The sequence below is a fragment of the Neofelis nebulosa genome, chromosome 3 (genome assembly GCF_028018385.1).
Source record: "Neofelis nebulosa isolate mNeoNeb1 chromosome 3, mNeoNeb1.pri, whole genome shotgun sequence".
NCBI classification, from domain to species: Eukaryota; Metazoa; Chordata; class Mammalia; order Carnivora; family Felidae; genus Neofelis; species Neofelis nebulosa.
Genome location: NC_080784.1, coordinates 197,538,890 through 197,555,740, shown reverse-complemented (window position 1 = coordinate 197,555,740; position 16,851 = coordinate 197,538,890). Strand labels below are relative to the sequence as shown.

General features: G+C 46.9%; 1 protein-coding gene across 2 annotated transcripts in view; it reads right to left on the bottom strand.

Moving 5' to 3' along the window:
- Positions 1–653: 653 nt before the first annotated feature.
- The window catches only part of BOD1L1 (biorientation of chromosomes in cell division 1 like 1), a 53,704-nt gene continuing 37,506 nt past the window's right edge, over positions 654–16,851 (bottom strand). Inside the window, exons 15-27 of one of the 2 annotated variants that reach the window (XM_058723076.1) lie at positions 16,769–16,839; positions 16,076–16,148; positions 14,761–14,834; positions 13,046–13,130; positions 12,608–12,681; positions 11,566–11,641; positions 11,319–11,353; positions 10,214–10,259; positions 8,318–8,367; positions 8,136–8,220; positions 7,569–7,722; positions 4,815–4,955; positions 654–1,953 (exon numbers count right to left, since the gene is read on the bottom strand). In XM_058723076.1, coding sequence (XP_058579059.1) covers positions 1,836–1,953; positions 4,815–4,955; positions 7,569–7,722; positions 8,136–8,220; positions 8,318–8,367; positions 10,214–10,259; positions 11,319–11,353; positions 11,566–11,641; positions 12,608–12,681; positions 13,046–13,130; positions 14,761–14,834; positions 16,076–16,148; positions 16,769–16,839 — 1,082 coding nt within the window. In that variant the 3' untranslated portion in view covers positions 654–1,835. The remainder of the gene's footprint in view (positions 1,954–4,814; positions 4,956–7,568; positions 7,723–8,135; positions 8,221–8,317; positions 8,368–10,213; positions 10,260–11,318; positions 11,354–11,565; positions 11,642–12,607; positions 12,682–13,045; positions 13,131–14,760; positions 14,835–16,075; positions 16,149–16,768; positions 16,840–16,851) is intronic. The other variant, XM_058723077.1, reaches the window with a different exon arrangement.

The following is a 16,851-nucleotide window of genomic DNA, read 5'->3' as shown; positions in this document are numbered from 1 at the left end:
GCCCCATGGGACGGTGTCCCCTCCCTACCTGACTTTTAGAACAACTGGAAGCCACAATGGCCAATTGCATTTCCCAGTGCCGATATTTAGCTCCAACTTTATAAAGAGGCAGCACTTCCTCCTGGTCCGACGACTCTGTCGCTGTCAGGCCATGCCCAGAACGGCTGTGACCCAACCGCATACGCAGGTTTCGCACTGAGAACACAGTTTGAGGTGTTTCTGGTAATCCAATCTAACCCCCACAGTGCAGAGACTGTGGCTCCAGGACTTTGGGGCCTTGGAACCAACTCTGGCTTCTTCCCTTGACTAAGAAAAGCCACTTTCCATTTCTGAGCTTTGGTTAAATTCATCCACTTACATGAAAACGAGTAACTCTCTTGTTCTTGTGTCCAAGGTCCCTTCCAGATCCAACATTCAGTTCTACCGAGAGGCCACCACGGACTCATATTTGAAAGTGAAAATGGAACAGTATCTCCAACACCAAGTATTTGAAGAGAAGAAGTGTTTTTCACAGGAAGAACATTTAAAATACGGAAAAAAAAAAATCTTACCGCTCAAGTTTTGGAAACATCTTATAATTTATATATAAAATCTTGTAAGAAACCATGTAAAATGACAGAAATATCCACCTTACATTAAGAATCAAAAAAAAATTCACACACACTGAATGTAAATTTTAATTATAAAACAATATGAACAAAACATTTTAAAATAATCTCAATTATTTGGCAACTCATCACATCCATTGCTAGAGACAAATTTGATCTTAAGAAAAATTTAATCTTATGAAAAAACTTAGGTTGGACAGTTTGTTCATATGGGAGTTAAAACATGTTTAAAAAAGAACCTGGCGATAAAGCCAGTTTCTATCTTGAAATCACCGTGTATAAAACAACATAAAATCCTGAAGCTCGATAGACAGGAGTGACCTAATCTCAATGCATTTCTCGTCACTGAGAAAGGACAATATGGAAAGAAAATGGGTAGAAGCCTCGGAGTAGCACAGAGGGGAGGAACGAACACCGACAGAGAGGTTTTTGCTGCAGCTGATGGGATGTAGGACCTCGCACGCCAGCGGGGCTGGAAGGAGAGCCACAGAGGCGAGCATAATCTAAAAACAAGGTACATTCTTAAAAACAGTCACAGCTGTGAACAGAAAAGCAATGCAGACCCTTTCTGGAGCTAAACTACTTTACTGGGATACATGCGAGAAGATTCTGTATTTCCTGCCGGGTCATATTCATATAGTTACAAGGCAGGCAGCGTCCTAAAACATCTCTACTGATGACTGCATAGCATTGAAACCCATCCCACCCCCTTTTTTTTTTATAAAAAAAAAATAATAAAATAAAATAAACAGATATATAGTAAAGTTCACAGATAAGTTTTCTCTGTAAAATAAATAAAGTGTTCATTGATTAGCATCATACATAGAGTAAAATACAACCTATTTTTACATGTTTATATACTGTACACAGATTACCAGTAGGCAGCCTGGTGTCTGATGGGCTGGAAGGGTTCGCATTAGTGACGTGTCCCATCGGGAAATCCCAATTTCACATGTTAAAATATACAACTACTTTGTTTTGAGTTCAGATACAAAGTAAACTTATTTTCCTTTATCTGAAATAAATGTACATAATATCTTCTATGAACAGTAGTTTATAAAGCTGTTTAAAACAGAACAAGAAAAAGCTTGCACCTAGAAACTCAGAGCACATGCATGTCCTTTCCCTGGTTTAAAAAAAAAAAAAAAAAAAAAGCTTATGGCCCCGAGGCTCGTCCCTCCTCTCTCCGCGGTGTCCCCCACAAGCCAGGGGCGGCGGTGGCCAGGATCACCGCTTGGCCTTCTTCGAAGGGGCTTCTTCCACCCTCTGCTGGCCTCTAGTTCGGGCTCCGGGGGGGCTGGCCTCCCTCTTGCGCTTGCTAGGAGGGGAGAGCTGGGCCTTCGATCTGCAGGAAAGAAAAGTCAAGGCAGTGATGAGAGCTGAAGGGAACGGCTTCAGTAACTTGGGAGTTCTTTAAACAAGGGGAGGTTTTGGACTTTAGAGCCAGGAGGAGAAAGCCCGGGTCACGTTTCCGCAGGAAGAGGTGGATCTGGGGGGGGGGGGGGGGGGAGTGCTGACTGGTCATCCGCTGACCACCTCATACAAACGGCACGAGGGCAGCTCGGACGCCTGTAATCTGCTTCCAGCTCCCTCACGCTCCGGGTGCCCGCCTGGGTCCAAGCACCTTCTTCTCTGGGTCCTAGTTCTTCTGTCTACAAAGTAACCTCCTCCACGCACTGCCCCGAGTTGAGACGGCCAGTGGGACCCCAGCAGGGCTGTCCGCTACGTCTGGGCGAGGGCCTGATCGTGTTTCGCGGGCCAGTTTACAGAGAAGGGCTGGCAATAGTAGAAAAGGCACCGGAGGGGGAGTTCGGGGCAGGTGGGGGAGGCGCACATGGGTGGCTCAGTTAAGTGTCCAACTTTGGCTCACATCACAGTTCATGGGTTCGAGCCCCCCATCGGGCTCTGAGCTGACAACTCGGAGCCCGGAGCCTGCTTTAGATTCTGTGTCTCCCTCTTTCTCTGCCCCTCACCTGCTCATGCTCTGTCTCTCTCTCTCAAAAATGAATAAACGTTTTTTAAAAAAAAAAAAAAAAAGGCACTGGAATTTCCTAAGAGCATTCTGGCCAATCTCCTCGCTCTCCTGTCTGCTGTGACCATGATCTGTTGGAAACCCCAACGAATCGTGTCACTGTCCTGTTTAGTATTATATGGATGTCCCTGTTGACTATCTGATGGCTTTCAAGATAAAGTCATCCCGAGAATTCAAAAGTCCTTTACAGTTAGCCCTTGACTTCTACACCACCCTGGACTACGGTCCTGCCGAAGTCCTGCCGTTCCCAAACACGACATTCCTTTACGTTTTCGTGCTTTGACATGTGAATTCTTGGAGAATCACCCACACCTCCCGTCTAGCAAATGTGCGCGTTTTTAGGCCCCAGTTCAAAAGCAACTCCTTCCGGGAAGCCGTCGTCATCACAGAGCGAGCTGCTCTCTTCCAACCAGAGGATACAGTCATCGTTCTAGAACGACATATGAACAGACCTCCGGCAAATAGGAAATGCCACCGGCATTGCTTCTATTAAATTTCGTTCACGAAAATTTTGTTTCGGTGATAGAGGCAGAATGTGAACACAGGTGATGCTGCAAAACCGTTTTGGTGCGGTTGGGGCCAAGGAAAGTTGAAAATCACGTCCACGCGTCTGCGTCCGCTAGGCTGCTTCTCCAGGGCGGCTGCTGGGTCCAGTACCGGGTACGCAGGCACGTGTCCGCGCCTGTCCGTGTGCTACCCGGGAAGGAGAACACCGCGGAAGCCAAGTCTGCAGGGGCGGACCAGTGGGGCCACACCGACAGGAGAATGCGTTTGCTCTATCGTTCTTCTGACGGCACAGGGACAGAACTCAAACGGAGTCGGCTCTATCGTCCTTCTGACGGCACAGGAACAGAACTCAAACGGAGTCGGCTGCGCTTGTACAGGACGCGGTTCCGGCGGGCCCGCATGAGCTAACGTCCACCTCGAGCCAAGTCGGGGAAGCCGCCGGCCACTAAGTGAACACCTATTTGCAGAGCAGCTGGTGTATGTCGGGCCTGTGCCCCATGCCATGTGGTGGGGAACAGCAGCTCTTGGTCAGGGTGCTTCTTCCCGGCCGGGGGGGGCTGGGTGGGACCCCCAGGATGTGGTCTGTGACCAGCGGCACCAGCATCACCTGGGGCTGTTGGCAACGCAGACTCTTGGCCCCCCCACCCTGCAGAATGGCAATCTTCTTCCTAGCGAGAGTGTCCATGATTGGTCTGCAGTTCCGCTTTGGGAAATACGGACCAGCCTTTCCTGAGATTCATCCCCTCCCTGATGAAATAAGGATAAATACTACATTCCACATAATGAGGATTAAATGGAGAATCTATGTGAAAGGCGCCTGGCCCTTTAGTCCGCTTCCCTTTCCAGGACGTGGGGATATCAGCGCATGTACACATTATACACACCCGTATGCTGTGAGAAGCAAACTGTCGTAGGACAGGTTGCGACAGCTTTTGTACAGCGTGAAGAATCTTCTATCTTTCGGTGCTATGATGTACGGAAAGTAAGACACGCCCCGCATCTCAAGGAAGAAGCTTACAGTCCAGAGGGGGACCCACTGCCATCCTCCGCACAGCAGGCGAGAGGTGAGGCAGGAAGGACAGCAAAGACACCGAAGCAGCGGGGGGCGGGGGGGGGGGGGCCTCCTGAGGAGGGAGAGTCAGGATGGCAGTGCCTGGCTTACTGGGGGCTGGTGGCAAGGGCTCTGGAGACCCAGCACAAGCCAAAGCCAAAAAGGAGGCCTCGGCGCAGCCTGTGGGAAGCGGCAGGACGAAGGGGGCTTTGGACGGTGGGGGCTGAGCCAGAAGCGGCCGTTTTGCTCGTTACCCCATCGCCTCGCCAACGCTCCGGCTAAAACACAAACGGTTCTGGGCTATGAGATGCCCGACCATGCTGTGCTGGGTTAGCCAAGCACTCAGACCCGTGGCCACCTGGGAAGAAACACGCCTTGCCCTCGGCCCTGGTGGACGGGAGCCAGCAGGGAAGGCGCACAAGGGTCAAGGGCAAGTCCATGTAGGAGGGCCGACATTCCTTCCACAGCCACTCCAATTCCTTCTGGAGGAGGTTTCCATTTGGGAAACCAATGATCCCAAAAGACAGATCTTAAAGGAACTTGGGAAGAAAACATTATCGTACCAAAAATAGGCTCAGGGCATTTAAAAAGACTTGGAGTGTAAGCAGGGACTTACCTTCCTAATGGGGGAGAGTTACTAACTTTCTCGCTGGCAGATAACTTCTCTTTTGCTAATTTTTGGCGATTTCTAGAAGAAACTGTCTCTGGGCTGCCATGTTTGGATGCTGCAGGTGCCGATGGCTTGCTAGGATGCTTTCTGAAACAGATTACAGAAACACCGGGCAGTGGTACCCTCAGCATTCAGTCCCGGGGCCTGTCCCGAAAGGACAAGGCTCCTCGTGGGTGAGTCAGAGAATGGGGACTAAAAGCAGAAAATGGTTGGTTTTCCGGACCGATGGTAAAAAGGGGACCTGATGTCGTCTACCACGAACTGCCCGCACGGCTCTGGATTTGCTTTGATTGTGTGGGAGGTTTTCCCATGATTTAGAGGAAGAGGAATCTGTGATAATAACAAATACACTGGCTGACAAGACAGCAATCCCCACAGTGCTCCCCGCCGGAGAGTAAGGGCCCAGAGTCACAGAAGTACAAGTCACAAGGCTAACGGATGAGGCCCTGGGACTGGGCCGAGTAACGGTCTGCACAGGTAACAGGGGACCAGAGAGCTGGCTCGCCAGGAAGCCCGGGAGAGAAAGCTCGTGTGAGCTGCTGTGCGGCTCTGGTGGAGAACGGAGAGCCGGGTGCACGGCTGGCTGCAGGGCGTCCCTACGAGATAAGGTGGGGCGATCCTCTCCCGGGTTCCTTAGCCCACACGTTGTGCAGGACACGTGTGCAGAGCAAGTGCTCCGGAGTGACACAGAAACTCTGGGGAACACATGGATGATGAGGGGGTTCAAAGTAAGAGGACACCTAGAAGTTGCCCACAAGCGTTTAGGGAAACGCTGGAGAGAAGCCCCTGGAGCAGATCCAGAACAAGGGCAGACGCCTCTGGGAGGCCAGCTCCTACTGCGCACAAGGAATAGAATGCCAAGCAGGGGTGGCTTCCCCGCCCCCGAGGACCCCGCTGCGGGAAGGCCTTCCGAGAGGAGCCGTGGGCACAACAGGTTAGCAGCACTAACCTTACATGGAGACCCCGGCCAACCCCCAGCATCTGGAATTAACCAGAGCCAGGGCCCTGGAACCAATCAACGGATGCCAAGGAATCGAAACTAAGACAAGAGAATCCCTTTGTAAGTCAGGAGCCCTGCAGGCACGTTAAGGAGAGCGCTGACAACCTAGGCGATCATGGAATCCGAAGTCAAGTCAGGTTTGTTTTCAAAGAATGAATTCGAAATGCCTGACCGCTACCTGCAGACGCTCACTCAGAGACCACAAGAAGGCCCACAGACTGGCCGTGAGGCGGGCCCGACTGTCCCCGCGGAGGCGGTGGCCCTGCAGCGGTTCTGAGCCCGATGCAGGGGACTGCGCTCCACTTCCCCGCCCTCTCCCACGCGCAGGGGACCAGACTCTGGCTCTTCTGCTTATCTGAGCTGCTGCAGCTAAAAACCAAGTACGAGGCCACCCGCCCCCTCTCTTCACCATGCGAGCTCCTGAAGTCTTGTGGCTCTGAAATCGGATTCTTGGAGAAACCAAACTGTGGCGCCAGTGGCTGCTGATGAGTTAAGTGCGGAGTGACCAGAAACGGTGATTTCGGAGCACCTGGCTGGTTCAGGCGGCGGAGCGTCCGACTCTTGATTTGGGCTCGGGTCACGATCTCACGGTTCGTGGGTTCCAGCCCTGTGCTGGGCTCTGCACTGATTCTCTCTCTCTCTCTCTCCCCCTCTGCCCCTTCCCTGCTTGCTCGCTCTCTACCTCAAAAATAAATAAGCATTAAAAAAAAAAAAAGAAACCTAAAAGAAATAGGTTGATTTTAAGTCTTCACGTAAACACACGTCACTATTACTGCTATACGACGGTGACAGATATAATCAAGTGATACTCTTGAAATAAATGTTCCTGAACTTTTTGCTGAATCTTCGGTAATGAAAGGACAGAAGATGATACCACAATTAGCGGCTTGTGAATCACCTTAAACATGGAAAATACTCTCGCTTTAGTAGGTTAATAAACCATAAAGTGATGCAACAGGTCTCAAAATGTGCCCTGGGGAAAAGAACACCGACTGATACTAACACGTGCGGGTGGGGGGATAACTGGCGAATAATGTCTGTTCAAAGTTCAACAGTTTCTTTCCTCTAGGACCACGCCAAGCCCTTGATATTCTCATGTGCACGGGGACTCCTGAAGGACAAAGAATTCACTGGCACTCCCAAAACTCATTTGTCCACGGCACTCTGTCTTCCAGAGGCTTCTGGCTGACCCAGGGCCTGGGAGAATGAACTCTGGGAAACATGAAGTTAACTTATGTGAGGAAAAAATGGTCGCGTGCGGGCAATTTCCCACGGTCAACCTGGTCCGTGCCACCGGCTGCACGCGCCTCACCAGTGCCGGGTGCGCCTGCCTCCTCTCTCGCTGGAGCTGAGCCGGCTGCAGGCGGGGCCTGTGCGCGCGCCTCCCTTCCCCCACGGGCCCAGCACGGAATCCGAGACACCGGGTGACGCTCAGTAAGGAGCTGTACCGGGACCGAACGGGTTCCACCGAACAGGCTTTGGGACCCTGGCAAAGACTCGAATGTGAGGGTGGAAGGCGGGTTTCTCCGAGAACTGCAGGGTGCGAGGGCTGAGAGCACGTCTGCTCAAGATACAAGGAAAGGACACAGCTTACGCCGCGGCACGAGGGGGTCAATGAAAAGAGAATCCCGTGAAACCCGAAGCTGCTTTCTGATGGGAGAAGCTGGTGAAGGCCTTTGGAAGCTCTCTGCCCCCGTTACCTCTGAGCCTCGGATCTGGTGGTGGACCTCGTGGTGGCTCCCGAGGGCTCATCCTCTTCCTCCTCTTCCTCGTCCTCCTCAGACTCCGGGTCTTTCTTGTCCTCGGTGGCTTCAGACACTGATTTCTGGCGTTTCCTTTCTGGCTCTGAAGATTCTGCTCAAACAGAAGGGTAACACCTGGATTCTACAATTCCCCGAGACACTTCCAGAGGAGAGTCATGGCGCTTAGAGCGTAGGATATGAGGGACTTGGAGGCAGAAGAAGCGGTTTTCCATTTCCTTTTGTTTCAGCACTTGCAACTCAGAACTGTTTAACTTAATCTCAAACACATTTGGGATAGTTTACTTAGGCAGTTCACAGCCAGCATTCACGAAAAATCCACATGTACTCAGAAAAGCATCTGGGATGTACCATTTCTGACATGGGATTAGAGCCATTTCACACATATTTATGTAATATTAATACTAGCTGTGCCCCACTGGATTTTCCCTCATCCAGAGAAAAACTCTTAAAAAGGTGATTTTGAAACGGTAAGACTCCGCAATTAAGAACGTGCCAGAAACATACCAGCGTCGTCTGACAGAGTGAGCGAGCGCTTGGGCTTTCTTCCTCTCCGACGCACGCTCGCTACTGCTTTTTCTTCACCATCATCCTAGAAGCAGTAACGATAAAGTGAAAAGGGTGGTTAACTGAACATTTACTGAGTTTATTCCTAAAGGATGTACCTCGATGAGAAAATTAACACTTACATTGCTTGTACTTCTTTCTTGTGGGGTAGTGGTTTCTTTACTGGACTCATCTTTAAGAAAAGGAAAATCTCTGCATTAATACTTGGTGTAAAATCAATTTTCAACAGTCTGGCTTGTTGTCTCCGAATGTACCAGTGCTGATTAATGCCCTGTTACCCCAGCTGTCACCATCTTGTTTCAGGCAAGCGGAGCTCAAGTCAGAATACCCAGCAGAAAGTACATCTGAATCCAAGTCGAGACCTCCAAATCTGTGCTTCAGACCCGTCAGAGGTCACCTGCGCCATCTGGGAAAATTATTTAAATTCCCCAAGCCTCAGTGTTTCACCTGTAAGCTGAGGACCTGGCTTAGCCCACCCTTTCAGCTCGAATGCCCTGAACCCAGAAAAGGAGGAGGAAAGGGACATCTGGGACACCTCGGGACACACCGGGAGCTGCGCATCAGGACGAGAGACCTCACAGAGACCTCAGTGTAGCTCCCTCTCTGTTATAATCCCCATTTTACAGTTAGGAAAAATGAGGCCCAGGTAACTTGATGTGAGTAATTTGTTCGGAGGCACATCACAAGTGCATGCTAGCTGGAATGCTCTGACTGTAAACAGTTATATCGGAGCAATGAGAAAAGCACATATTAGAGGCCGATTTTAGATTGTGTGTGCCTGCTCTTTACATACATGCTTCCTGTAGATGTTACAGCTTTCTGATGGTGTATCTGAAGTTTAGTTTAAGGAGCTGTCTGAAGTTATTAAAGTTATGGGGGAGCTCACTAGACACTTGGGTGAGGACCGTGTGGTCACCCTTCCCTGCATCGCTCACTGATGTAGATGGAACAGTCACGTCAAGAAGGCTGGCAGTGGAGAAGCCTGCCTCAACTGGCCATCGTTACCCAGACTCAGAAAATCGCTGCCAAACCACTGATCACGCAGCTCAGGTTAGACTCTTTAGAGGGGATTCAAGTTATAACAAGTTTCTTGTTATATGGATTCAAAATATTATAAAATTATGAATAAAAACTGGTTAAAAACCAAACATAAGAAGTCCCCTTTGTAAAAAAATAAATAAATAAAAAAAAAATAATAATAATCAGCCAACCTTAATTTTCCAAGAGACAAGAAAAACTGGAATTTGATCACAAGATCAAATGTGATCAGTTAAATGTGGAGAAGTTTTTAAATCACGTATTTGCTTTACCTTGCTGAGAACATGTACTTTTCTGATCTAACCAGCTATTTATTTGATCCCAAATCGTGGTCACATTCATCTTTTTGCCTGTGCCAATCCTTTAAAACCCACCGATGGGTCTTGGTGGTTTTAAGTACAAAGTTTTAAACCATGAAAGTAATATATACACATTGTACAAATTCTGGAAAATGCAGGTAACGAAAAGAACACGGAATGTTCCCATGATCCCACCACCCCGGGCCAATCATTGTCAACATTTTGGAGTATTTTTCTCCTTGGAACGAGGACCAAAATAACGGAAGCAATTTTATCTCTTGCACTCTGCCTCTAGAACTGCACAGGCTACTTTCAAAACTGTGTGAGAACAATAGGCTTTTGAATATCAATTCCTATCTTCCTGGTACGAGTGCCCAGTCCCCAGCCTGACCCGTCTCTCCCTTAAACATACCTAGTAAATTATGGTTTGGACATGGCAGTGTCGCCCCTATTTTACTTTTGGTTGCCTTCACCCTCCTCTCTGGAGGCTTCCTCAAGAAGCCTGAAGCCAAGAAGGGCTCCTGTCACAAGAAAGGCCAGTAGCAAGAGTCTCCCAGGGCTACGAGGGCAACTGTTGAAACCCACTTCACTGAGAAACAATGAAACTCTGAAACCTTCCCCCATAGGCGGCCGCCTCCGCTCTGTCCCTAGAGCCCGTGCAGAGCAACGCTCGAGGCATACCTGCTTGTGTTAATTTTGGTTTGCTGCCAGGTGGAGACTGTTCTACCTAAATTTAAACAAAGAAAAAACTGAAGTCAGCAGTTAGTTGTCACCACCAAGAAAGTCAGCAATTACGTAAGGAAGGTTCAAGATCGCTACGACGTAGGCAGAATCTGTGGAACCTGTCTCCTGCCATTGGCTAGGTCTACCAAGAGAACATGGATGCCGTGCTTGTGAACGCATGGTCTTTCCACAGGAGGACCGGGGCTGCCACGAGCCTCGTCCCCGGCCGCTCTGCTGCTATGCTGGGAGAGGAGCACTGGAGGGGACGTGGCATGGCCCACTGTTAATATTCCCCAACTCGGGCAAACCATCTTACACGTTGTAAAGTGCATTCACACGTGGCTCCTCGGTCCTGCTGTCTTCTAATAACTCTACTGAGAGAAGCACGAAAGGTACTGTTACGGTTCTTTACATCCAAAGACACGGGAGTCTCTAGAGGCTCACATCACTAGCCTAGTGCACAGCTCTGGCAGTAAGTGGCAGAGTGGAGACTCCAGTTCCATTTGGTTTTGTCAGAACACTGGACGTGTTTGTCCTTCTAATAATGCTGCCCTTGAAACTCATGCAGTGAAGTCTTGACGCAATGATTTTGTTGGACGGTACATGTCAGGGCCAAAGACAAAGAAAAGATAAAGTATCGCTGAGGATTTTCCTGCACTGATATCAGGGTGCATTTTATCACGAAGGGAACTCCATAGGGAGTAGTAACAGGTGAGACACAGGGAGGGTTTCCGTAAAGAAGCCATTATCTAAAAATCACATACGACAGCCATTTTCTACATCTTAATCAAGGATGACAAGAAGGTAAGTCCCTACGTAATTTCTATATAACCAAACTCACACGTGAGGGTGGGATCGGACTGAAAAACAGTATGTTTACGTAAAGTTACTGGTAACTGAAATGTTATTTAAATGGTTATTCAGGATTCTATTTGAGGAACTCGTTCAATGCTTTCCAAATATTAAAAAAAAGTAAAGTGGTTCAGAACACGAATCCTGCAGTATATACTATCCAGGTCCAGAGCAAATGCTCCCAGATTTCTCATGCGCTGCAATTACTCACAGTGACAACACCAGGATCTGTTTTGCAATCTTCTTCTAAAAAATACAAAAATAAAAATCTCACTTAGAAAATCAGTTTGAAAATATTTTTTTTTTTTTTTTTTTTTTTTTTTTTTTACATAAACTCTATGCCCGATGTGGGCCTCAAACTCACAACCCTGAGATCAAGAATCTAACGACTGAGCCAACCACGCCCTCCTGGAAACGTCTTTCCTGTGAACCGAGAACACATGAAAATAAATACCTACTTGTTTTTAACGCTGTTTCCACGGGGTATTTACGGGGTCTTCCTCTTTTCCTTTTAATAATTACTGGCTGATCCTCCTAAGGGGGGAAGGAAATAGAGAGCAATAAAATTTTGTCGTTGTCTCCAAATGAGATTCAGAGTTCTCTCCTAAGACGTAGGTCTCAGATCCCAGCTCTGTCACTTAAAAAAAAATACCTGGCCCAGGGCTTCATTCCCAGTCGTGCATTCTGTCACCTTGTAAACACGGAGAGCTGTACTACTAATTCACGAGTCCTGGGGATTAGGTGATGAGCTAACGGAAGTGAGTGCTTAGTGTCAGCTTTTACTTCTGCAGTCGACATATGTGTGCACTTAAATATGGATTCAGTCCTAGTCACTTGTGACCAAATGTTATCCCTTATAAAAAAAATAAAGTAGGCCACTGATCTTCTCATACACAAGTGTGAGAAAACAAAGAGAACTATTCAGAAGTTGTATCAAGTCAGGCAAACTTGGTCACAGTCATCTGGATGTGGCTGGTGTATAGGTTGTTTCCCTTGATTTATGGGCCTGTCTCAGGCCAGCGGGATTCTGCCTCCACCGCCTCCCCCACTCCAAGGCTCTGCACATCCCCCAGAGTAGAGGGGGATGTGGCTGCAGGTCGGCCTGCCCTCCTAAAAGTGGGTCCCATTCAGCACTCGCTGTGGGCCTTCTGTGCACCCGGCTGTGCTGTCCCCGTTTCGTCCTGTCTAGACTCCAGGGCTCAGCAGTCCTGCTCTCTGACCTAAACACTGAGGTACAGCTCTGGGCTGATCCTACATGGTCGTGACAGAAATAGGTCTCTTAAAATGTTCTGATGAAATGAAGTGAAAATGAAGAGAACAAGATTAACCACAACGACACCGATGATACGATGCGCGGCGTGAAACGGTGGCCCAGCGCGCTGAAAAAACGAACGACCTCAAAGGCACCTGGCAAAAACTTTCGGTAATCGCCTTCAATGCACTCTATTTCTCGTTAGCACTCGCGTACCTGAACAAGAAGACAGGAAGGATACTGCTTACCTCCTGAGATTTCACCGTGTCATCGTCATTCTGCTCCGTCTTTTCGCCAGCAGCTTCCCCGCCACTGTATTCGTCTGCAGAAAGAGCACAGCTCAGTTCACTGCTGGGGACCCTGGGCAGCCGCGTCGCCACCACACCCGTCCAAGTGGCCTACGCGGTCCCAGTCACCGAGGCGCACACACGCCATCCCCAGGCCTATGCCGCCCAAGTTAAGGCACTGGAGTCTGGCTAACTGATAAGCATACTTTGGGTAGAGTTAAGATCCAAATTCAAAACGATTCCCAAGCCCTGGGGCTATGAAGTGTGAGCCACTGGATTCTCCGGGAAGGACAGCTGAGTCATGTGCAGCTTTGGCCAGCGAAGCCTGGGGACAGAGACGCTGGCACTCGGAAGGATTAGTCTCTCCCAACAACGTATCTAAGTCTGTGTATCACTCACCTTTTTCGTCCGTGGCCCGTGAGGCAGTGCTGTTCGTCTTAGAGATCATTTTAGATAATTCTTCCAGATCTCCTGCGTTCTCCTCCTATGGAGAGGTTGAACAAGACCAGAAGCTTCCTCACCCTGCCTCCTTTTGTCCTTCCCAAAGTTTTCCTTTCTGTTTCAAAGCGTATTTCCTAGGAGTTTTTGTAGAAGTTTGTTGCACAATTTTTAAAAAGTAACTGTTTTTGCTGCTAGTGAGGCTATACCAAAAGATAGAAATTCCCAAGGTAGACCCACAGGAGATAAGGCTAGACTCTACAGCAACAAGGCCATTCTTTTTTCCCCTGCAAAACAGAAATCACTCCTCCTCCCTCAGGCTGGATTTTGTCTTTTTGAGAGAAACTCCAGAGAAGAACTGATAGGAGTTTGCAACAGATTTCTTTTGTTCGTTGGGAGGTGGAGGAGGGGGTGGGGGGTGGGGTGGGGAGGGATAAAGGGGAAAGTGCCTGCGAGAATCTGGGGGGATCCAGCTGGGCTGATTTAGAGCAATGGTCTCGCAACACATGAAGTCATCCCTTAGGGGCAAAAAAGTTTTGAGCAAGAAACACTGAAATGCTATACTGTAATACTAACATAGTACGTAAACAAAACCACATCAATTAAAATATAAAATGAGAATTCTGTCTTACGACATTGAAAATATTATCGGTATGTGATTCTTTTAGTGAAAATGGTTGGTATCTTTGACCTAAATTTAACATGAAAAAACTTACGTGAAATTGAAGGGAAAATATAAAGGTACCCCTTCAATCTGGTCTCTCCAAATCTAGGTGTACTGTCTCAGGATTCTTGTTCAGCACAGGGCAGGGGGAGGGATGCGGTTAAAATCCTCTTTCTTTCCTTCACCAGGACCAATTGAAATTCATGACGTTACATGGCTCCCTCTCTGGTTGTTAAAATTCTGCCACTACTTTTTATTTAGTTCATCGGTCACTGGGAGAAAAGAGAGACTCTGAACTGGTTTTACTAAGCTAGAATTCAACTGCATGTATGGATATAAGCTGACTTCAATACTTCGGGAACAAAGTGGAAAAAATAAATTAGGGAAAGAGAGAACAGGGAGACGGAACTAGTTTGGGAGAGACAATAAGCAGTACTGAGTCTCAGAAATGGAAGCGTGCCCAGGAAGAGGTGTCGCCAGGAAATGCAGAAACGGGGGCCTGGAGAGCAAGGGCAGAAATACAAATTTGTGAGCCGCCTCCCCGAGTCCTCAGGGGAGAATAAGACCATGTGAACGAGAGGCAGTGGGTGAGGCCAAGCCTTGGACTACTTCTATTTTAAGTCCAGGAAGTAAAGTAGAAGGCAGAATATCGAATTTTTAAAATAACATGATGTGTCACTGTATTTCAATGTTTTGGTGCAAGCACATGGGTAGCCTATGACACTTTGGAAGAAAACACCTAGAAACCTGAAGTCAGTGAATATGACTGAACAGAAACCTAAGCAATGGTTACATATAAACTGTGATGTTACTGCCCTTACAGCTTAAAATGATAAAGTGCAGTATTTGTTGTTTTGCAGGATCCTAAAAAATATACCTTTTATGATAAAGCGACTATTAGAGATACATGAAGTAAAAAGGATACGAGAATGAGAAAGAATATCATAAAAAGTATTCACGGTGATGTAATTAGGTTGCCCCCAAACCTAACATTAATATGTGGAAAAAATACCTTTGTATCTTGCGGCTCAGTTTCAGAACACTGTGCTGTTTCTATTCTGGAATCTAGGACGTCTGGATTTTCATCTGTAAATCAGTTTGGACAGAATCACAAAGGGATAAAAGCTAAATGAAAAATGAAATGCATAGTTCTATTTTAAGACACTTTAAGGCTTCTTTTTTAGTCTTGTGATATAGTGAAGCCAAAAGTTACTCTAAATGTATTTATGTCACGTGACTTGAGCACTGAACACTGACGGTGGCCCTGGCAAAACCAAGAAAGTAAAATATAAAAAATAAAACAAGAAATCCACAGGTGCTCAGATGACACCAAAAAAGCAGCAGGTTCCATGGAAAGGGCTTAGGGCACACGGAGTTCCTGGAGATACGTTAGCACCCTCAATGAGTTACCACCTAGAAGGTGTAGCTTAGGGATTAAGACCACGGGCTTGGGAATCAGATTTACTTGGTGGGAATGAAGTCATCGTCTCGCCAAACCTTCATTTACAAATTCATTTACAAAATGGTGATGATGCCTAACTCACACAGTTATTATGAACGTGTATAAAATAACATGAATGGTGCCTAAAATATGAACTCGAGAATTAAAAAATAATTACATGCTCCTAACCAAAAAAGGAAATTCTTTTTCACATATTCTTTCTCACATATTATTTAATAAGCATTTATTGCATTTCTATTTTGTGTCAGGTATCAGTCTCTGTACCATCCAATACGGTAGCCATTAGCGACATGTGGCAGTTGAAATTTAAATTAAAATCGAATGAAATTATAAATCCAGCCTTCCGTCTACACTGACGGCATTTTACTGCTCAACAGCAAGCCACACGTGGCTCTGGGTACTGTACTAGACAAAACAAATGCAGAATATTTCCACGCCTGCAACAAGTTCTATTGGATGGCACTGTTACAGACCATGGGAAAGTCAACAATATGAAACACAGAAGGGCTACTGCATTTATGCTTCACTAACACACTTCACGAGCTCTGTGGGGCATCTGTTTATGATAGAAAATAAGGAAACTGGTGGCCCCTGGCAGGGTCCAGGCACAGGTTACAGAGGGACCCATAAAACCCAGGGTTTATGTCGGTCCCAGTGATTGGGTCTTCTGCATGTAGTTTCTAGATCAAGTCCAGAAAAATCCTTGAAGTGCCAAGCCAGTCTGGACGCAAACTGGACTCAAGAGTTGTGAAGTAAGTAATTATCACCCTCAAAAATTTTCTAGGATGTTTGCCCAGTATTTTGGATGTAAAAATAATATGATCTTCAAAGATGTCTAAAAGAGGAACATATATATTCTACATACCCAGTTCATCTTCTGAAGAGGGGTAATGCTTCTTTCTTTTTCTTTTAGGCATCTGCCTTTCTTCCTCTTCAACCTGGGATGAAGAATGACTATATTAAAGGCAATACAATCTGGGACCACATCCATTGAAACGACAGCACATTATATTAGCTTCTAGCCTTTGAAATAAATTTTCATGCAATTTTTTTTTTTTTTTTTTTTAATCTAGGATAGCATTTTTGGCATCTAGATTTGGATGAGACTTATTTTGTGAGCCTGAGTCTTTTTCTTTTTTGGATCTGAATGTAAATCCATACGAAACATCTAAATCTGTTTCTGGTTAAATACTGTAATCCAACAACTCTAAAATATGTTCCTAAAGAAGTATTTCTCCTTTTTACCATCCCTGAAGTCCAGCTATGTCTTACAATCAATGGCATGTCATAAATGAATCGGTAGGGCTCTTTTCCTCCTCAGTGGCCCAGCAAAGAGCCAAGGAAAGGTAGGGTATGAAGTAACACTTAACCTTCCTGACTGTACAACGTGGACACATCCCAATAACTACTTACACAACACAAGAGCATAAACAGATAAAAGGGATACAGAGATTCATTTAATTTTTAATACATACAAAAAAGGGAAGCCTTTCTCCGTGCACCGGTGAAAACACTAGGTACAAACCGTGAAATACTTGAGTTTCTTATGAAAACTCACCTCTTTAGGATTTGCTTCAACACTGTGATCTCTTAAGGCTTCTGTGTTGTCTTTTCTGCCATTGGACATCTCTGATTAATAAA